General features: G+C 51.5%; 1 protein-coding gene across 2 annotated transcripts; it reads right to left on the bottom strand.

Moving 5' to 3' along the window:
• Positions 1 to 49: 49 nt before the first annotated feature.
• On the bottom strand, positions 50 to 16,220 carry DNAJC11 (DnaJ heat shock protein family (Hsp40) member C11). 2 transcript variants are annotated; one of them, XM_024756127.1, is made up of 12 exons: positions 16,067 to 16,220; positions 15,023 to 15,145; positions 14,083 to 14,156; positions 10,982 to 11,171; positions 10,366 to 10,451; positions 9,945 to 10,061; positions 4,847 to 5,002; positions 3,696 to 3,765; positions 2,905 to 2,962; positions 2,632 to 2,774; positions 1,808 to 1,937; positions 50 to 1,393 (listed from the first exon to the last, which is right to left on the bottom strand). In XM_024756127.1, exons 1-12 carry the CDS (start codon positions 16,088 to 16,090, stop codon positions 1,368 to 1,370), a joined length of 1,197 nt encoding a protein of 398 aa, XP_024611895.1. In that variant the 5' UTR covers positions 16,091 to 16,220; the 3' UTR covers positions 50 to 1,367. The 2 variants fall into 2 exon arrangements, with proteins under 2 accessions (XP_024611895.1, XP_024611896.1); XM_024756128.1 differs by lacking the exons at positions 14,083 to 14,156; positions 15,023 to 15,145; positions 16,067 to 16,220 and adding an exon at positions 11,377 to 13,236.
• Positions 16,221 to 21,812: the final 5,592 nt, after the last annotated feature.

Here is a 21,812-nt window from a genome sequence, read left to right as displayed (position 1 = left end):
CTCATTTTGCTCACTCCTGACGCGAACAGACGCACCGAAACACTGCCCCTGGCTTTCAGGAAAGGTTTATTGTGGTAAGAGAGTGTCCCCTGTACAGTGACCCGCCCGCCGGGCAGGGACACAGGCTGCGGCCGAGGTCGCACTCCGCTAACGCGACAGTTTATTGCATGATGTGCATTCAGAGCGGCAGCTCGCAGGAAACCTTTTAAAAGTGGAGATAGATAAATAGTACAGAACTGGACAACCTGAACTGAGTTTTAAAAGTGGAGGAAGGGGGTTATGAGTGATTTCTCCGGTACCAACGTCAGGAGTGAAGCCTGATTTTGACAGTAGCTGCGGAGAGGCTGTCAGAACCACCACCAGCCAGGGCTCTGCTCCTCCGGTAACTGTTCACAGGCCGGGCTGTGCAGGAGGCTCCTGGTCCTGAAATGCTATGCATCCACAGAAGAGGCAAGTGAAGGAGGGGGTCCTGGGAGCAGACACCCCAAAAGGGGTCCCGGCGAGGAAGAGCTGGACTGGCCAGGCGTGGGAGCAGCTGCGCCTCCTCCTGGCGGCGAGCAGGAGCGGCGCCCGCCGGAGCCCTGCGTCCCCCTCTCCTCCTGAACCCCGCGCTCTAGTGGGGCTGAGCTGTGTGGGGCGGGGCGGGAGGCATCGCGTTTTCCGGCGAGGACACGGGTGGCTCCTGGGACCCGGAGTTCCACCCTCTGTCCCAAGCCAGGTGCCAGTGGAATGGCTTGAGTTCTGGGAGGGGAAAAAAAGAGACTAATTTCCAAAACCATTTGTTCTCAGATAAAAAGCAGATTTATAAACCCACACAATCCTCTCCAGATTCACTTAGTGATATTTCAGCAGGAAAAGGTGGTTTTCAGGAAGCTGACCGAACAGATGCTCACTTGATTTGGAGATTCTGCTCGTGGGGACTCCTTCCTTCCATTTCGTTTTCCACGTTCAGTGTGGATTTCAGGAAAAGTAGTTCACAGTCCTATGCGTGAGGGCAAGGTGTTCATAAGTACCTCACGGCAGACCAAGAGCTACTGGGGGGTTGCAGCCGGCACACGTGCTGAGGAACCCGGGGAGGGACCTGGAGGCTCCAGGGGCCCAGGGCCCTTCCTGGCAGGACATGATCCTTGGGAACAGACACGGGCGTGCTGTGGTTCCGGTCCAGGTGGGGCTGCCTCAGCCCTACCGACAGCACCCGGAAAGCGGGGTGCCTGCGGGTGCCTTCACATAATCGATAGAGTGCCGCCTTCTGCAGAAATACAAAATAAACACATCTGACGTCTGAAGTTTTTTCCTGTTTCCAAATTTGTAGACTCCCAGGGAAAGGTTTTTTTGTAGCCTCGTTTAAATCTGGTTTCTCAAGCAGTTTATCCATCGGTATCAATTCTGTGAGCTGTAAAAGAAAAGACAAACTCAGGGCGTCCGAAGGCAACTGCTTCCACGCCTTCTTTCCACTTCGGGGGTTTGGCCATCACCAGACCAGAGGCTGCCGGCCCGCAGCTGAGCGGAGTACAAGCCGCTGACAATCGCCTGGTTCAGCACACAAACGAGCAGCGGTGTCTGCTTCCCACGCAGCCGCCCGAGCTGCAGTTTCCAAGCACAGAGCTCACTCTAATTCCACCTGGGAGAGGGCTGACCCCTCCCTCGGGGCGCCGCTTCCCGGCTCCGAGCAGGTCGCGAGGCCCAAGCCTGCTGCTCTCCGGCAGGGGACAGGGGGAAGGCGCTTGTCGCCCCTCGCTCGGAGCTCCCCGAGGGCCTCCCGGGGCCCGGGCACAGGGCGGGTGGCGGCCAGGGGCAGCTTACTCACACTGCTTTGGTATCCGGAGCGTCTCGCTGTCGAGCGCCATCACCTGATGCAGGACGCCTCGGAACTGGTAAAGCACTTTCAGGTTCTTCTCTTCACCCACACACGGGTCATAGAACCCAGGCAGCCCGGCCTGTAACGAGCAGACAGAGCAGACAGATTCTCACTCGAGGCGGTGGTTTAAAGCCCAGCAGCGCTGCCGTCTGCCGCCACCTGGAGGAGCAGCGTGGAAGGGCCTGGACTTGCCCTCGGGAGCGGCCCACAGCAGATGCAAACTTGGGAGCTTGAGGAAAAGAAACGAGAATTTCAAAAAGCTGCCTGTTGCGTCCCAGACGTCGCCCTCCCAATAGGCCCCTTCTGCCACACTAACGGCACCTCTGTCTTCACAGAAGCCCCGCCGAGGTGGGGGGGCTAGCAGCCTGTTCAGGGAACGAGGGCTCTTTGGCCTGAGCTCCTCTGCGCTGTAACTCGCCTCCATCACCCACGCCCCGGGCCCCACCGCGAGCCTCAAACGTGCTACGGGCGACCTCACGCTCCTTCTGGAACGAGGCAAGGCATAAGCAGAGTGTGTGCTCCTGGGGGCAGGAGGTATGCTTTGCTTGCTGCTGTACCTGGCGCACGGTAGGGGCTCAATGATACCTGGCAGCGAACAGATGAAGTCAAAGGCTCCAGTGTGGCTGTAGCTGGGGCGCTGGGCAGCAGCCGGCAGTGAGTGTGGCAGCACGCGAGGTTCTGCTGCAGTGAGACGGCCCCTTTGAGGGGCTGCCGTCCGTCCCTCTTCCCCAGACGCCCTTCCTGCCTGAACCCCGGGGCCCCCGAGCGCCCACCTTGGAGGCCTCCGTGAGGATGAGCTTGGAGTCCTTCACCAGGCACTGCAGGGGCACAGTCACGTCAATCACCTTCACCTTCTCGCTCTTCTTGCTCTTGTCGTTGACAAATTTCCCGTACCAGGCGTTGACGATGATGAGCCCTGAGGACGGGCCCGGTCAGGGTGGGGCGGCCGTGGCGGGCGGCCCCCTGTGCAGCCGGGCTGCAGGGACCACACGCTCCTGTGAGACCCCAGCGCCCACCCCGTCCCCAAAGAGGCCAGGCCTCCTTACCCATTCTGGACTCTTCGGCCTCGATTATTCTTCGGACAGATTCCTGCATCAGCTGAACCTGCAAAGAACAAGGATGCCACCCTCAGGGCCTCCCTGGGCTCCACCTCTGTTGAGAGCCACGGCTGCGTGCCCAGTGCCTGTCAGCCCTGCCCCATCCACTGTCCGTTTCTCCTGGACATCACTGCTATCATAGGTCATGGAAAAACAATTCACTCAAAGGGAAGGAAGAGGACAATCCCCACCACTTAAAAAAACCCTCTTATGGGACTTCCCTGGTGGGGCAGTGGTGAAGAACCCGCCTGCCAATGCAGGCGACACGGGTTCCAGCCCTGGTCCGGGAAGATCCCACACGCCACGGAGCAACTAAGCCCGTGCACCACAACTACTGAGCCCGCAAGCCACAACTACTGAGCCCGTGAGCCACAACTACTGAAGCCTGCGTGCCCAGAGCCTGTGCTCTGCAACAAGAGAAGCCACGGCAATGAGAAGCTCGTGCACCACAACGAAGAGCAGCCCTCGCTCTCTGCAACTAGAGAAAGCCGGCGCGCAGCAACCAAGACCCAATGCGGCCAAAAAAAAAGACTAAATGACCAAGGAAGTTGTTGGGGAAGAAAAGCCTGAGACCTGAGGCCCCTGAGACCAGCATACAGGGTGTGAAGCGCTTCCCCCCACAGCTCTGGCTTAAGAAGCATGGGCTCGAAGAGAGCAGCCTGTGCCCTGCACGACAGGCAGAACAGTCCCAGAAGCCACGGAGCAAAGGACCTGCAGGGTGACGGTGATGCAGCACTTACAGCAGCTTCTGCCTCTTGTTTCTTCTGCAGGATGTCGGTGGCTGTGCTTTCCCTTTGCTTCTCCAGCTCCCTAATGCGAGAAAAAGAAGCCGCACGCGAGGAGCGCGGCGTTAGCGGCAGGGAGACAACAGGGCCCCTGGCTGGGCCTGCGCCTGCAAACAGCCTGTGATCTTACTGAGCTCCCCGTTCTAGAACTTTAAACAGTATTTCCAAGATGAGCTCAAGTAAATCTGTTTATCCCAGACCTGTGTGGCTTCCCTGTTGTCCCCAGACGGCTCTCCCCGACCTCTTCCGCAGAGCACATGGGAAACCCAGCACTGTGGGAGGAGGGCTCCACACGGCAAGAATCGCAGGAAAGGGGTCAGCGGAGAAGGTGAGAATCACAGGAGATGCCACCAGCCTGGCATCATCACATGACCCTTCTGACAGGGACACTGCATACTACCTTAGACACATCCATGTACTTTGCCAGGGCAGCACACGCCTGTCCCATCAGACTTGACCCGGCACATTCTCTGCTCCAAGCCTGAAGTCTCCTGAGGCATTAGAACCCTGAGCTCTAATGAGTCAAAGGCTAGAGCGGCCCCAAGAGGAGAGTCCTGCCCTTCTCCCAGACTCTCTAAGCTCAACGAGTTATTAAATTAGATCATTGTAAAGTAACAAATCTAAACCACCTCTCAGATTTAATGTTATGCTAATGGCTTATCTATAAGAAACTGCAAAATAAATTACATCTCGATGACTTCTAAGACTATAGTTAACACACGCCTTGTATGTAAGAACTCAGAACCCAGTCCTCCCGAATTCAGTGCCAGGAAAAGAAATGGTTAGAATGAGAAGAAGGAAAACTTGTCATTTCTGTGGTCATGGTTTATAGTCCCAACAGTTTTGTAAACTAATTCTTTCTGAAAGTAGGAAATGTGGGTTTAACATTCGCACTACTAAGAACTCGCGACAAGAACTAGTTAACATTTACTGAGGACGTGCTGCGGACCAGACACCGCGGTAATAAGCACCGCAGGCGGACCAGCGCGTGTAGCCCCCCCGCCAGCCCTGCGGGGTAGCTTCTGCCCCCCCGCCCCCGCGCCACGGACGAGGAAGCTGAGCACACTGCGGCTCAGTGGTGTCCCCGCCACGCGCCGTGAACTCACTTCTCCTTCTGAGCCCGGAGGTAGGGTCCGATGACCAGGCGGTGCAGAGCGAAGTAGAGCACGAGGGGCCCCACGGTGGCATAGAACACGGCGCTGGGGAGCAGCTGGTCCGTCAGGTGAATGGGGAAGAAGTAGGTCTGACTGGCCCTGTTTAACCTGAAAACAGAACAAAGCCGAACGCCCACATGAGCCAGGTTCCCAGGGAAGGGAATGGGGTCTCAGCCCCAGGAAGAGAACCTCTCAATACACGGGACTCCAGGAGGAGGAGGAGAGCCTGATGCTTCAAAGTCCACTCCCGGGTGGTCCCCTGTCCCAAGGTTTAGCCGCTGGATCTGATGTAAGTGACGGAAGAAAGGTCTCACTACTTGCTGACCACAAGCAACAGACTAACGCCCGACCAAAGTACCCGTGGCCGGAGGAGACAGGAGTGGCTGCTCCTCCAGGGGTCCTTTCTGCTTTCAGCGATGGCTGAGTAGTTCCTATTGGACCAATCATCCCACAGACATCAACTGTAAACTCTGGATCACACATAACAAACACCTTCAGGGACTGGATAGCAACCAAGGGCAGAAGAACAGAAGGGCACTGGTGAATTTCCTGATATTTTTTTAAAAACAGCTTTTAGCCTGAAGGCAATTCTCAGTCTGTACCATATGGATGATTAAAACTGGAAAGAAATCTGCAGTCCTATTGGACTGAAGAACCAGACCTCAGAGTTTGGGGCAACCATTGCAGCTGGGAAGAGGGGGTCCCCCAAAAGGAAAGTCCCAGGTGGGGAGTCCCGGGTTCTGTGTATAAATGTGCCACAGGTCTCCAGCTGACCCCTGGTCTACCAGTGGCCGCCACACAGGTGAGTCCGAGTTTGCAGTCTGACTTCAGTCAAGTTAACGACCTTCTAAAAGGAAAAAAAGACAATGCTTTTTGGAAAGACATAACAGAAAATAGAATTTCTACAATATATTGTTTGCAATACCCAGAATACAATACCGACTACTCTACGTAACCAAATACCACGAGAGAAAAAGAAAACGAACAGAGACCGACCCCAGATGACCCAGATGTTGGAACCAGCAGATAGGATTTTAAAGCAACTATTTTAACTCTGCTCGAAGACATACAGTATTCACTGATGATTTAACAGCAGACTGGATATGAGAGAAGAGTCAGTGAATTTATAGATTAATATAAACGATCCAATATGAAGAACAAAGAGAAAAAGGACTGACAGCAAATGGGCAGAGCCTCGGAAACGTGTGAGACGACATCCAGAGGTTTAGCACACGAGTAATTAGGGCCCCAGAGAGGAGAGGATGGGGCAGATATTTAATATTAAATATTTAAAGAATTAAATGGCCTAAAAGGTGCAAATTTGATAATTTTACAAAAATACATACATAGATTTACAGATGCAAGAAATTTAGCAAACCCCAAGCAGCATAAATACAACAAAACCACATGTAGGTCAGCAGTCAAAGTGCTGAGAAACAAAAGTGAAAAAGTTGAGTAGCCAGGAAAAAACCAAAAAAACCACACACGTTACATGCAGGGTATGTTTCAAATGACCAACAACTTGCCAGGAACAAAGGGAGCCAGAAGACAGCAGAACACCTTGAGAGTACTGAGAGAGAACTCTGTTAACCCTGAATTCTATACCCAGGGATGGGACACTTCAATAATAATGAAAGCAACTCCAGAACTGATAGACACTCAAAACTAAAACAAGAAATCAAACAACCCAATAATAAAACAGACAAAAGATGTGAACAGAGATGTCACTAAAAAAAAGATATGGGTGTCAAATAAGCACATGAAAAGATGCTCAGTACCTTAGATATGAGGGAAATGCAAATCAAGACCACAACGATCTGCTAAAACAGCCGACACTAAAAAACACGACCCTACCAAGGGCTGGGGAGGATGTGAAGCAACGAATTCTCGGAGCCGCTGGTGGGAAAGTGAGATGAAGCCGCGACCCTGGAACACAGCTTGGTGCTTCTTATAAAGATCATGAATCAATGAAATAGAAAACAGATGAACAGGGGCTTCCCTGGCAGCACGGTGGTGGAGAATCCACATGCCAATGCAGGTGACACGGGTTAGAGCCCTGGTCTGGGAAGATCCCACACGCCACGGAGCAACTAAGCCCGTATGCCACAGCTACGGAGCCTGCGCGCCACAACTACTGAGCCCACGTGCCACAACTACTGAAGCCTACGAACCTAGAGCCCGTGCTCTGCAACAAGAGAAGCCACCGCAATGAGAAGCCCGCACACTGCAATGAAGAGGAGCCCCCGCTCGCCGTGACTAGGGAAAGCCTGCGCGCAGCAACGAAGACCCAAATAAATAAATCATTTATTTATTTTAAAAAAGGAAACAGATAAACAGAGAAAATGAAAGAAACCAAAAGCTGGTTCTTTGACATGTGAAGCGCCTTAGCTAGACTGATAAAGAAAAACGTAGAAAGAACACAAATTAGCAACATTAGGAATGAAGAGACATCATCTATAAATAACTACTGACATCAAAAGGGTAAGGGGGTATTAAGAGCATGCTAACAAATTTGACACAGATGAAATGGACAAATCCCTTGAAAAACACGAATTAACAACACTGGCGTAGGATGAAACAGAGAGTAAATCCTAAGAGCTCTCATCACAGGGAAAAAAACTGTTTTTTCTATTTAATTCTGTATCTATATGAGATGGTAGATGTTCACTAAATGTGCCGTGGTCATCATTTCACGATGTATGTACGTCAAATCATTATACCATGCACCTTAAACTTATATAGTGCTGTATGTCAGTGATATCTCAATAAACTGGAAGAAAAAAGATGAAACAGAAAATTAGAAGAGCCCTGTATTTATAAAATAAATTGAATTCGTTATCAAAAATACTCCTACAAAGAAAATTCAGGCTCAGTTGATTTCATGGGTAAATTCTATGAAACATAGGGAAAAAAAATACCATTCTTACACAAATTCTTTCAGAAAATAGAGGAGGGAACAATTCCTAACTCATTTTATCAGGCTGGCATAACTCAGTCCAAAACCTGACAAATATATGATAAAAAGAAAATTATAATCAGCATCCCTTAAAAATATAGATTCAAAAATTCTTAGTAAGAGAACAGCAAATCAAATCAAGCAATATATAAAAAGTATTATATGTCATGATCCAGTGGAATTTTCCTCCACAATTTTCCTGTAAGGTTGGTTGAACGTTCAGCAATTACCGTGATTCATCAAATAAACAGAACATAAAAGTTAGCAATTGCTGACCTGAGGTGCCTTCTAGTAAAACTTTGGTTTATTTACCAATACAATTTGGACAATTCAGCCTGTTGGTAACAGGAAACCTGGCTGAAGTGAAAATGTTTCTTTCCAAAGAGGCAGGGTGGCATCCTTGGGATAAGAATTCAATTCAGATCATGTCACGTAACGTCGGCAGTGGAGGAGTGTTTAAGGCAGATACAGAGTCGCAGAGAACTGTGCCTCGTCGGTGGTCCCGACGTGGGGGTGGGGAGGAGAAGGGACTGGGACGCAGGGGACCAGACGGCTCCCTGCGCCCTTCATTAAATCTCGGGCGTCCTCAAATCTCATCTGAGAGGAGAGGTGCCTGATGCCAGCTCTGGCTTCGGCTCCGCGGCCGAGACGTGGTCTGCTTCCTCTCGCTCACCGAGTCCCTCTTCAGTGCCAGGCTGTGTTCCAGGTGGCAGGAGTACAGAGAATAACTAAACGGACTAAGTTAAAGTGCTTCTGATGAGGGGCAGAGGGGGATGGATGGCCTGTCTGGGGTGAGGTGAGGGCCGCTAAGTTTTCACAGGGCGATGACGGCAATCGGGTGACACGTGCAGAGACCGGAGGGCACCGAAGGAACCAGCCACGTGGTTACCGGGGACTGAGGAACGGCAGATGCTAAGCCCAGAAGCAGAAGCAGGCTCGGCGTGGTCCCGGGGCAGCCAGTGTGGCTGGAGTGGGGCGACCAGGGGGCAGAGAGGACAGTGAGAGGCCAGATCGCAGAGGGTCCTGAGGACTCCGGCTTTTGCCCTGAGTCGAGGGAGTCGCTGAGGGCTTTAAGCAGAAGGCTGACATACACTGGCTTAGATTTTAAAAGACTGTCTGTGTGGAGAAAAGTGTCCCAAGGGTGAAGGAGATCGGTCAGGAGGACACTAGCAATTCCACGAGACGGTGGCCGCAGAGGTTGTGAGAAATGGTCAGACTGAGGATGTGCTTTCAGACGAGAGCCAAGAGGATTCCGAGATACACTCAGTTTGGAGTGTGGGGAAAGGGTGGTGAAGGTGAGCGCCAGGGTTCTGGACAGAACCCATGGAAAGATGGAGCACTGAGATGGGGAGACTCCAGACACGGCAGGCTTTGAAGGGCACATGTGACCGAGGGCAGGGGGAGGACCGGGGCTGCAGATGTGACATGGGGATGCTGTGAGGTATCTGAGGAGAGATTTGGGAAAGGACGAGGGATCTATGAGCTGGAGGCCTGTGGGGAGCGCCAAGCTGGAGCTAGAACTGTGAGCGTCCCCGGAGCCCGATGCTACTGAAGCCAGGATGCCAGATCAGACCGCCGGGGGTAAGTCTAGGCCGACCAGGGCCCGACAGTGGGGCCTCCGCTTAGAGGCAACCAGCCAGTCAGGTGAAGCCAGAGGCAGCTCGGCGAGGCCGGCAGGCGGGGGAGACGGGGTCCGTGTGCAGGCGGGAAGGATCTGGTAGAGAGAACCCGAAGCTGCTGCGCCGGGGACCACGCAGTACACGTCACACTGTGAGGGCCGCAGCCGGGTGGGAGAGCGGGCGTGCGGGGCCTGCACCTGGGCCATCGGGGAGGCAGAGGGTGGTAAGAGACAGGCGGGGCGGGAGACGGGCCGGGGGGCACAGGGAGGTTCTCTGAGGCAGAGACTCAGACCTCACTGAGCGAACGTTGGGCTTCTGGACTCCTTGACATTTGCTTACACACCCAGACAGAAGCAACCGCATCTCTAAGAACAGAATCACAAAGCAAAGTCTCCTCCTTCCTTAAAGTAGGTAAAGCCCAGGTGAGTTACAGGGTGCCAGATAATCCCTGGCCAGAAAGACGAGTTCAACATACTTGACTTTGAGAGAAACTCCCTGCGGGACTCCAACGCTGACAGCTGCACCTAAAACGCTGTGCCTGGAGATCTTCCTCTCTGCTCCGTACTCCACGACCGTCCCGAAGAAGCCTGCCCTGCAGGAGTAGACCGCAGTGAGCGAGCAAGGGCCCCTCCGCTTCTGATCCCTCCTGGGTCCCTCCCAGTCACCACGGGCAACTGCCACTCGGGCCAGAGGCCGGGGCCCCTACCCCCAATTCTCTCTTGCCCTGCCAACCACCCACAGGGAGGACGTTCACCACTGACCCCTGGTCAATGAACAGAAGAGTCAGGACACCGGACCCTGGGCGCGACCGCAGGCAGCTTACGGTAACCAGCGCCACTGCCAGAAACCCCTACACAGATCAAGCGTGCTCCCGCGTCAGCCCGGCCAGGACTCACTTAAGGGATCCTTTCACGCGAGTCTGATCGTCATCCTGGAATTTGTGCTGATAGCTGATCAGCGCGAAGGAGTGAGGGATTCCAAGCTGGGGAGACACAGAGGGAAGCAAGAAGGCAGCTGAGACTGAAGTAAGCCCTGTCCCACAAAGTGTGTGAAAATTTGCCAGTAGCCAATGTTTAAAAACTGGGAGATTTCAAATAAAAACCATTTTCTGACTTCCCATGAAAAATAGAAACTCCTGCACACCGAGCCTGCGCTCTCACAAGGGTAGCGGCTGCCCGCCAAAGGGCGGCTGCTGACTCCCCGCGCTCCTGCCCGGCCACCGTGGCCCCGGCGCGCACGACTCTGCTGGGGCGCCACTTACTGACCACGGCTCTCTCCCACCCCGAGTCTGTGGGCTTCTCTCACCAGAAAGGTGAAAAGGGCCTTTTGCTTTAGGGCAGTTGGAACACAGCTCCCGTGGGGGCCTGAGAACAACAGTGTTCAACTCCTGAGTGTGGGTGGACAGAACTCGCCCTTCGGCCATGTGGGCACTGGATTTGGGGGTGAGCAGGGGGAGGGCGGTCAGGGGCCCACAGAGGGGCTGGAGGAGGGTCCCCCTGGAGCTGTCCTCACCTGCAGGGCCACGGTGAAGTGGCTGGTTTTGGTGTCCCGGACGATGCTGGTGTTCATGGCCGACTGGATGCCCCAGCGCCACTGCAGGTAGCCCACCGTGTTCTTGTCCAGGTTCCGGGCCAGGACAGTGGTGAGGCCAGGCCGGATGCCACGGGATGAAAACTGCAGGGCACAGTTTGTCGTCACAAAGCTGGGGGGACACACAGAGAAAGGGTCCTGGATGACAGTGGCCACAGCCGTGCTAGGCCCCGTCCTCTCCGCCAGCCCACACCCTGCTCGCCATCACTCCCACGGCTCCCCGCCCGCGATCCAGGGAATCTCTCCAGTTACCCACCCGCCAAATGGCACTCCCCACCCCCACCCCATTCCAACTTCAGCTACAGCCAAAGAGGCACCTGCATGTCTGCGCTCCTAAACCAGCAGATCCAATCCTGTCGCAAGTCAGAGCCACCTGCGGAGGTTCCCAAGCTTGGCTGCACGCTGGACTCACCTGGTGAATCTGAAAACACCGATGGTCGGCTCCTGCCCCCAGGTGTGCTGATTTATAGACCTGGTGTGGGAAAAGCTAGCCAGGTGACGCAAACGTGCAGCCAGTCTTGAGAAGCCCTTCTCCAGGGCCCATCCCAGACCAACGAAGTCATTCTTTTTGGGTGGGGGCCCAGGCATCAGTGCAGTTTTCAAAGCTGCCCTTCCATCCTGATGTGCACCCAGGGCTGCAAAGTATTGACCGAAAGCTACTTGAGAAGCTAGCAAACCATCCCCCGAAAGGTCTCTGAAGTTGATTTCCGAGGGAGTCAGCCCCATCTTCTGGATAAAAAGGGGTATTTCACTTCAACAGCAAAGGAACTCACAGCACTTCACTCAAGCCGCTCAAAGACGAGCAAGCAGCTTGCCTCCAGCGAACAGCCGTCATACACTAGATGCCTGTTTCCTTCCTATGCTCTGGAGGCCTCGCTTGTGCCCCTAAAATAATAATACACTTGGTAACTCTGATGACATTTTCTCCTGTGCTCACAGACCTCTTCCCGAGGCCACGCGAATGAGGAATCAACTCCTTGCTCTGCAGAGACCCCCAACCCCACTTTGCCCCTTCGTCTGACACTCCAGCCGCACCGGCCAGCAGCCACACTCTCCCCTCGAGCCACACTCGGGTCCTTCGGGGGAGGCAAGCAGGGAGAGGAGAGAGAAAGTCACCCTGTGGCTTTTAAAGCAATCAAAACATAAACAATGAGATCTCTGTTTAATCAACGTAATACGATTTCGTATATTTCTGGAGCGTGTCCTAGAGAGAGAGAGAGAGAGGGAGAGACAGAGAGAAAGAGACAGAGAGACAGAGACAGACAGAGACAGAGACAGACTCTGGGGCCAGAGCAGCAAGTCAGGCACTGCCCTGGGAGATGGAGAACTTCCCACCGGCCGCCTGCCTTTCTCCAGGCTCACGCACACCCACCAACTAATAACCTTCTCGTCACCAGTCTGGACTTGAAAGTAACTTGACCCAGGGACTAGGGCACCTGGAGGAGGAGACACTGTACATTAACAAGCTGGCACCCTTTTTTTTTATAAATCTGCATTCTCAAGTCTGATAAGCCGGGTACTACAATGAAATTCAATCTCCAGACCTGCAAAAGCTGATGACCAGCCACACCTAGACTCGGGTGACCACTTAATGGATAGACACTTTGAGGCTCAACCAGAACGAAACAGCCCACAGATTTTCCTCAGTGAGCGCCTCCTAAATGTGTCTAGTCTTCAGAATGACCTGGGGTGCTTGATAAAACTATGGATTCCAGGCCCCCATCTCAGGGGACCTGAGAGAGGTCTGGGGGTGGGGGCAGGAACCTGTGCTTTCCATCAGCAGCATCGGAGGGGACGACCCCAAGCAGACAAGCTTAGGACAATGCTGACACGTACATACACTGCCCACTTCGAGTTCTGGTTAAAAGCCTTACCCCTTGCCCCTCTCCCAGACCTGCCAGGTCCGAGTCCCAGAACAGAGGCCCGAGAAGCCGTGTTCTAACCAGCATGTGGGTGACCCCCGTGCTGGGGTGTCTAGTGTACCCCTCTCTGCCTGGAAGCCCCGCTCTCGGAGCTCTGCTCGGGCTGTGCTCATGTGCACCCGTCGAGAAGCCACAGCTTCTCTCTCACGACACTTCTTACTCTGCGTGGGACGGCCCTGCACACTGGCCTTTACCAGTCTTGCCCTGCAGGCATGCAGACGCACATGGAGCTGGAGGCGAAACACCTTTCTTTGCAAACGTGTGCTCTGTTCCAGAATTCCTTTAGCTGTATTTTATCCCCCAGAGGAAAGAGTTGTTTACCTTCCACCCAATTCTTTTATCTGAGCTCAGTGGGGAATAAGGACACCTCTGTTTTCTATATATATATATATTTTTTTTGCGGTACGCGGGCCTCTCACTGTTGTGGCCTCTCCCGTTGCGGAGCACAGGCTCCGGACGCGCAGGCTCAGCGGCCATGGCTCACGGGCCCAGCCGCTCCGCGGCATGTGGGATCTTCCCGGACCGGGGCATGAACCCGCGTCCCCTGCATCGGCAGGCAGACTCCCAACCACTGCGCCACCAGGGAAGCCCTCACCTCTGTTTTCTAGAAGGGACAGTCCTTCAGCACTGCCAAAGCAAAGACGAAGGAGAGCAGAGGTGGTGGGGTCTACAGCTCTGGCATAACACGAATGGGCCTAATAATCAGGCTGCCTCGCTGCTGACGAAAGCCCCTCTCGAACCTAACACGCATTCTCTGTGACAAAGGAATGAGCCGCAACCCGGAAGTATTTCAGACCCTGACCCACTTCCCTATGAAGTGCTTCCCCTCCAGTGTATCATGGTCTTCACAGCCCACGGTGACCAGGCAGGGCAGGAGCCTGGCCCTGGGCTGGGACGAGAAGCAGACCTCCCTCACCCCCGACCCAGTGCTCTCTGCAACGAGCACGGGGCCTAGGCCCCACGCCAGCTGCAGGGTCTGCCCTCAGTGACCTTGCAGGACAGACGACGTAACTGCAGATGACTCTGACAAAAAGAATACACAGGTTCTGGTCTCCTAAATCCACAAGGACCACCAAAGGGCATTTATCTCTTCATATTTACCATCTTGGTGTGAGATTACGGAACAACTTTAGGCCAAATAAAGGCCCCTGCAGGTCCCCAGCTCCAAATTCTAACTGTTCAAAAAAGAAAAAGAAAAAGAATTAATGGTGTTTTATCTCACAGCACAGTAAGCTCCTCTGGTTATAATTCCCTCATTTAATTCAATGCCATCGGCCCTCAGGGCTCTAAAAGTAGGGGTGGAAGAGTCTTAGTATCTCATCTTAACCTTTGCCAAAGGGAGATTACTGTCTCCACAGACGCAAGGAGGCCTGAGCCCCTCCAAAGAGAGCGCTGCTGGCCCCGGGTCCCTGTCTCCCTAGCTCAGGCCATCCACACGGTGCCCGCTGCAGTCAGGGGTGGCCGCCCTCGTGCTGCACAGGCGCACTTCCACCTGCTCCGCTGCACCGCCTGCAGGTCCCACAGGTGAGCGGCGATGGCTCTCAGGGGGCTGACGCTAAACCCACCAGCAGTTCTGCACTCGCAGTCGTGAAGTCCAGCCGCTTTGGCTGCCTCATTACTATTTTGGGTGACTTTCAGGGCAACTCTTCAATGTTAATTTGATGCAGTTCAATTTGCTCGGCAGAACTGGCTGCTTAATGACTGCCAAGCAGTGGACCAGAGCTCTGAGATGGAGGCACCGGCCTTCTGCACTGTGCAGGAGAAGGGAACAGCCTACAGGTTTTTGCTTAAGGGAACAGAGATGCTGAGTTTCTAGACGTGGGATTTCTGGAGGTTGGCATCAGGGGGATATCTTCTTGTTCTATCCTAACTTTGAGCTGCCTGGCAGACTGAGAGCAATCCTCAGGTATGAGACACAGTTTTCTCTTGGGGACAGCCAACTTATGCAAGTGTGACAGCTGGCACTCTTACACAGTGATGTGGCCAACTGAGGTCGTTCTGTTGCAGTGGACAACACGCTCTCCCCCGCTGGCATTCTTACCTCTCCCCAGCCCTTCGCAGAAGTGACTCGTCTGAGCGCGAAGTTAATGGAACCCCCTCCGTTCCCATTCTGGGTTGAGAGGCTTCCAGAGAGGATGGCTGTGTCTGAAGCTGTCAAGGGTGCCTAGGAAATGATACCTGCTGGTAATAAATCAATCAAAGCAACAGGAAGCGCCAAGGACAGAGCCTGACGAATACACTCCAAGTGCAAGGCCACAAGTATAGGTGAGTTCATGGTTCAAGCATGCAGGGATGCAGAACTGCCTCACCTGCCTCACTTGTCTCTCACCCTGGCATCCGAACTGCACGTGGCCACCAAGGTCAGGTTTTGCAAAAGCTTTAATGGGCAAATTTCAAAAATCCAGGGGAGACGCAGGGCTAGATGCTGGTTCTCGGTGTCCCAGCGCCATCAGACTGCACGGTAACTTCACCCCGTGCCTCCCCACGCAGGACGTCTGGGACTTCCCAGTCCTTGCCATGGCTGCAGTGACTGACTCTGGAAGCCCCAAGAGGCGGGCAGGTTTCCCTGAGTTAGGACTTCACGCTCTAGGCTGATGCACTGGAGAATAAGTGCATGAGCCTGGGGGGCAGAGACCCACCCTAACTGTCAGCAGGATGGCCTCACACTGTCACACCCAAACAGCGGGCAGAAAGATGACATTTAGTGACCCCAGGGCTCAGCACACAGGAGTGCGCCTTAAAACTAAGGCCGGTTCTTGGAATTTCCCACGGAGGGCTGCTTTCTCTCCTAAAATCGTCACGACCTTGGCTCCCCCTTCTAGAGCGTGAGCGAAAGTTTCCTGCTGGAGAGCCCTGAGACTCTGAAGCTACGCACCCCTGGCACTCTTGCTGCTGACATGCTGGCAAAGCAGTATGAACAAGGTCGTGACTGGAGCTCTTCTTTTTTTAAGCGGCTAACTGCATCCTTTGATAAATAAAGATGAGAAAACCCTGAGCAGACTCTCTCATCCCAGCTGCACATCTCATTAATCCGAGTGCCCTCGCTGAGCCCCCTTGCACTGGGGGAGGCATCTGTGTGCTTTACCTCAATGGACTGGGATATGTGCATCTTGTTAATTTCAATCTGCGGAAAGCCACTTCCGGACACATCTTCGTACTCCTCCTCATAGCGATCAAAAAGGTCAGTGGCGTCGATGCCAACGCTGATGGTCCCCTGGGGCAGAAAAACAAGCAGTCAGCACCAGGCTTGGGATTGGTGGGATGAAAGACAACACTCTATATTTCAGCAGCCGCATGGTTCATTGGGTGCGCGGGACTCCACGAGCCCACGGAGCACAAACGTCACGGTTGAAACCCGAACAGTGGTCGAGCACCACTGACTCGCAGAGTCAGAAAGCCAGGCATGTCCACAGGCGGATGACTCACCAAGGACAAGTGGTAGGAAAAGAAGATTGACCTCTTTCATGGCTCTGAATCGCTCATCTCCGGATGTAACCCACAAACGCAGAAAACCACCTAGAAACTAGCTACATGGATTAAAAACTTTTAACGTTCAATTCTAAACACTCTATGTCACCAAAGTACCTTAAGAGTCTTTAAAATATAGAAATACCTTCAAAGACAAAGAAGTACAAACCAAATAAAGAATGGCAGATTTAAAAATTGTTCCACCTCCTAAAATTAATTTGAGACTTAAATTATGAGAAACAGAACCCCATTCTCTCAAGAAATAATAAGCTAAAATTTTGCTGATAAAAATGCTCTTTACTCAGAAAATCAATGTTTATTATTTTTTTTTACCGTCATAAGACCTTACAAATGGGCAGATACCTTAATCTAACATATAAAGACACGACCCCACACACATTTTTATTAAATTCTCTGCAGCCCATTAAAAAAACAAACAAACCTCATTGAGGTTTAATTTACATGTAACAATATAAACCACTCCCGTTTGAAGTGTACAATTTAATGAGTTTTGACAGGTGTGTCCACTTGTGAAACCACCTCCAAAATCACGATACAGGACACTTCTATCACCCCAAAAGGAGCTTGGGAGAACGTGTTCTCTCCCCGAGAAGGGGACACGTGAGCTGGGTATGAGAGGGAAACAAGGGATGAGCCTGCGGGACTCAGGAGCGTGGAGGCCACTGGGGCTGGAGCGGAGGGAGGGAGGCGGGACTGGGGGGTGCTGGGTGTGGCTGTTCACATAGCAGAACATTACGGGTGGGGTTCATCCGGGATAACAGCGGTTTAACCTTGATGTTTTGGTTGGTTTAGCAGTTATCCCAGATGTTCATTTTTAAACAAAGTGACATCACCACCAATAGTATTTTCATCACCAACAGTATTATCATCATCAATCGTTGTCCGAATCTACGCAGCCAGAGTGGGTTTGGTGGCAGCCTTCACTCTGTGCTTCTAGCATTGGCCACCGTCTCAGCTAGGTGTGTGGGATGCAGGGAGAATCTAGGAGGTGACAAGGCTAACCCATCACTCTGCCCCTGTCTCCTTCCAGGAGGCGTGAACAGCACCTCCCACTCCAGGACTGCACGCACGTGCTCGCTGAGACGGTGGCTAGACACAGCCCTCGCGGCCGCAGCTGGCGGCGGCAGAACTATTAGAAGCTGCTGCCCGTTTGGCACATCAGGCAGGTGGCCAGTGCCCGGGCCTGTGACGTGCGTGAAGCTGTCAAGCCCCCGGTCGGCTATGTCCAGGGGCAACTCCAGGTGTATGTGAACGCGTGGGAAACAGAGGTGGGCCAGTCCTGCAAGAGAAGGTACCAGAGAGCAGTGTCAGCACTGCTGCTGGCGTTTCTCCCCATCTCCTGAATGGTGTAAACCAGGAGCCGGCACGCTGGCTGTGAAGGGCCACAGGACATACTTCAGGCGTCGTGGGCCACACGGTCTGCTGCAATTCACGTCTGCTGTGGGGAAAGCAGCCAGACTATCCAGCAAAGCACTGGGCCTGACTGTGTTCCAATAAAACTTTGTTTATTGACACTGAAATCTGAATTTCAGATAATTTTCACATCTCAAAACCCTATTCTTCTTCTGATTTTTTTCCCCCGACCATTTAAAAATATAAAAACCATTCTTATCTCATAGGTCACACAAAAAGAAGCAGTGGGCCAAACTTGGCAACTCCTGATATAAATCTGCAAGGTTTCTTTCTTCTCTTTTTTTTTTTCTGGGGGTAGGACAGGGGGTAATGCTTTCATTTTTGATGAACGCTTCAAGCAGGAATGAGATTAAACATAGTGTATGTTCAATGAAAAAAAAATTAGGACTAAATTTCCACTTTCTCAGAAAGTTAATGAACACTGACCATCCACACCAACCATATGAAAATCAAGCCTTAGCATCTTTTTCAACAGTGAGTCATTCTTTAAAGACTGTGACCCAAAGTGAGGCTGTAGCGGCAGGTGTACTTACATATAGCTGTGAAAAATGACTTTTCATTTAGATCAAATGGTAGTTCCTCTATGTTAATTTTACTCATTTTTCCATTCTAAGGTTTGTAACGCACGCACGAAGGTAAAGCAATAGCCATTTATAAGTTAATTCTATTAGCAGAAGAACCTCACAACTAATGATACCACTTTTTTTTTTTTTTTTTTTTTTGCTGGATTTCGGCATGCGGGATCTTCCCAGACCGGGGCACGAACCCGTGTCCCCTGCATCGGCAGGTGGACTCTCAACCACTGCGTCACCAGGGAAGCCCTGTCATTTTTAATTGGTTAAATTTATATCCTCTCCTGGAATGGAATGAAATTGACAAGGTCTTCCTATAGTTTTGTGACATCTAAACTTGAAGCATTCAGAAGATCATAAATGGATGTGGAGAAAAGGGAACCCTGGTACACTGTTGGTGGGAATGTAAACTGGTGCAGCCACTGTGGAAAACAGTATGGAGGCTCCTCAAAAAACTAAAAATAGAACTACCATATGATCCAGCAATCCCACTCTTGGTTATATATCCAAAGAAAATGAAAACACTAATTCAAAAAGATACATGCACCCCAATGTTCATAGCAGCATTCAGGTGGCCCAGGTTCGATACCTGGTCAGAGAACTAGATCCCACATGCTGCAACTAAGACCTGGCACAGCCACATAAATAAATAAATGTTAAAAAAAAAAATAAGAATGAAAGTTTGCCATTTGCAACAACACAGATAGACCTGGAGGGTATTATCCCTAGTGAAATAACTCAGAGAAAGAGAAATACAGTATGTTATCACTTATATGTGGGATAAAAAAATCAAACAATCTAGTGAATATAACAAAAAAGAAACAGACTCATAGAGAACAACCTAGTGGTTAGCAGTAGGGAGGGGGAAGGAGGAAGGGGAATGACAAGGGTAGGGGATTAAGAGTTACAAACTACTATGTATAAAATAAATAAGCTACAAGGACACACAGGAAATATAGCCAATATTTTATACTAACTATAAATAGCACAGTCTATACAAATTTTGAATCATTAAGTTGTACACCTGAAACTCATATAATATTGTAAATTAATTATACCTCAAATTAAAAAAAGGATGCTAAGTGAAATAAGTCAAAGAAAGACAAAAAAAAGAATACTACAGTATACAGAGAGGAATCAAATATGCCAAAAATTTCAAATTTACTAAATAAATTTGCTCCTTGTATGCATATGGTAGGCAATGTTATGAAGGAATAAAAAAACAGAGACACTGAAAGGACATTCTTCAGAAAAACAGCGGTGGGGGACTTCCCTGGTGGCGCAGTGGTTGAGAATCCGCCTGCCAAAGCAGGGGACACAGGTTCAAGTCCTGGGCTGGGAAGATCCCACATGCCGCGGAGCAACTAAGCCTGTGCGCCACAACTACCGAGCCTGCGCTCTAGAGTCCACGAGCCACAACTACTGAGTCCACGCGCCTAGAGCCCGTGCTCCGCAATGAGAAGCCACCGCAATGAGAAGCCCGCACACTGCAATGAAGAGTAGCCCCCGCTCGCTGCAACTAGAGAAAGCCCGTGTGCAGCAGCAAAGACCCAACACAGCCAAAAATAAATACATTTATTAAAAAAAAAAGAAAAACAGCGGTGACAGAGCGTGGACTCGAGAATCCCAGGAAGGCCTCCCACAAAGGCATGCCTACTGGGATTGCAGCCCTGCACAGAGCCCCCTCCTCGATTTGCAGTGACCCAGGACTTGCTTTTGCCCAAGAGGATGCAGAGGATGGGATGGCGCAGACTCCAAGGCTAGGTCACAAGGAACCTTGCAGCTTCGTCTAGGCCCCAGGGGAAGCTAGCTACCGTGAAACAACCCAACTACCCTGAGACTGTCAGGCTGGGAGTCAAGGTAGCCGGGGTAGAGGCCACCTGCGAGAGACGGCAGGCCACCCTTGGCCACCACAGCTGCAGTGTAGGAGAGGCACAGGCGTGCAGATGCCATCTTCAACACGACGCAGCTACCACTGGGCTGCATGGGGAGACCCCAGGCAAGAACCATCTGCCGAGTCCAGTCACTCCACAGGAGCGAGGAGAAAATCAAATCGTCTCGCAAGCCGCTAAGCTTTGGAGAGGTTCGTCATGCAGCAGCATGTAACCAGACACAAAATATCAGAGAAGGATATAAACCAATTAAAGTATGTAAGTGTATGCCAAAAATAAGGATTCCACTTCCGCGACTTTCTTCTGAACACCCTTTTCACTCTCAGAAATGTCCTGATTTGGATGTTGAATGACACGGTCTCCCCGCCTACAGGTCACCGTCAGGATGCTGGCTGACCATGAATGACGTAAGCCACCAGAGAGCAGAGCAGAGCCACTCGGTCTGACCTGCAGGCTCCCCCTGGCTCTGTGCTTGGGTGAGGAGGGAAGCAGGGTCACGATGGCAGCAGCATCACGAGCCGCTGACTTGCGTGTGTGGGTTTCGTCATCAGCCACCTCATTCAGCTCACAAGCCCCGACAGCTTTCAGTTGCTTCTTTAAAAGACAGGCAATGATACCATATGCAAACAATGAAAACCCTTTCAATATTTTTCGCTCTCGTTATTTGTCTAATTATATTGGCTAAAACTTCCAGAATAACGTTAAATACGGTTTTCTTTCCTTTCCCAAATAAAACCTTTGAAATGATAAACATTTGTGTTAACTCCACACTGACAATCAATGGATTCACCAGAGGGTAGAGTAGACTTCAGAAGTTTAAAAATAGTGCTGAAGGCATCATTTTCTCAGCTATTTTGTTGTTTCTTTAAACAAGGCCAAAACAGTGGAAAACTTCAATGAGCCAGTGACTTCTGTGACTCAGTGGCCTTTGGTGTTGATCCAAGTCTATGGAAAATGACCCCCCCCGCCCCCCAAAAAGAAAGAGAATGACCCAGAGAATGCAAGGCTCCAACGCCAGCCACACCTGAAGAGCCACCCAGAGAGGGGCTGATTGTCACCTTCTACTATTTCCGAGAGCGGTTCAGATGCCTGCCATCTGCTCTTCCACCATTTCCAGGAAATGACCTTTTGAAAATGGACTGGTCACAGCACCAGAACTAGACAGACTTCTTCTCTATGAGCCAAACAGGGGTTTGGCTGCAACTTACAATTCGTTTTCACTTTCAACATAACATGCTTTTCATACAATGAGATGTCATGACTTAGGAATGAGAGTTGGATCTGAATTTTAACAGAGGATCAGAAAGGATCGAGAAAAAGAAAAAAGAGAAAAGATAAACTCTAACTCTGGATAAATTAATGGGTTAGATTTCTTCCAACAGCTTCTAGCTCAATATATGCAAGTTTATGTCCTTTTTTTTTTTTTTTTTTGGGGTAAACGGGCCCCCCCCTGCCGGGGCCCCTC

This window comes from Neophocaena asiaeorientalis, unplaced genomic scaffold (genome assembly GCF_003031525.2).
Source record: "Neophocaena asiaeorientalis asiaeorientalis breed wild unplaced genomic scaffold, Neophocaena_asiaeorientalis_V1.1 scaffold1247, whole genome shotgun sequence".
Taxonomy (NCBI): domain Eukaryota; kingdom Metazoa; phylum Chordata; class Mammalia; order Artiodactyla; family Phocoenidae; genus Neophocaena; species Neophocaena asiaeorientalis.
The sequence above is the reverse complement of the archived record's forward strand: the minus strand, read 5'-3'. Positions and strand labels throughout refer to the sequence as shown.

What these genes read in the sequence shown, in the direction of transcription:
- DNAJC11 (XM_024756127.1), bottom strand. Translation starts at nt 16,090, where the DNA reads ATGCACATATCCCAGTCCATTGAG. An exon ending in ACATATCCCAGTCCATTGAG is followed by an intron (nt 15,146 to 16,066) that starts GTAAAGCACACA and finishes ATCATTTCCTAG; the next exon opens with GCACCCTTGACAGCTTCAGA. An exon ending in GGAGTTTCTCTCAAAGTCAA is followed by an intron (nt 5,003 to 9,944) that starts GTATGTTGAACT and finishes TTCTGTTTTCAG; the next exon opens with GTTAAACAGGGCCAGTCAGA.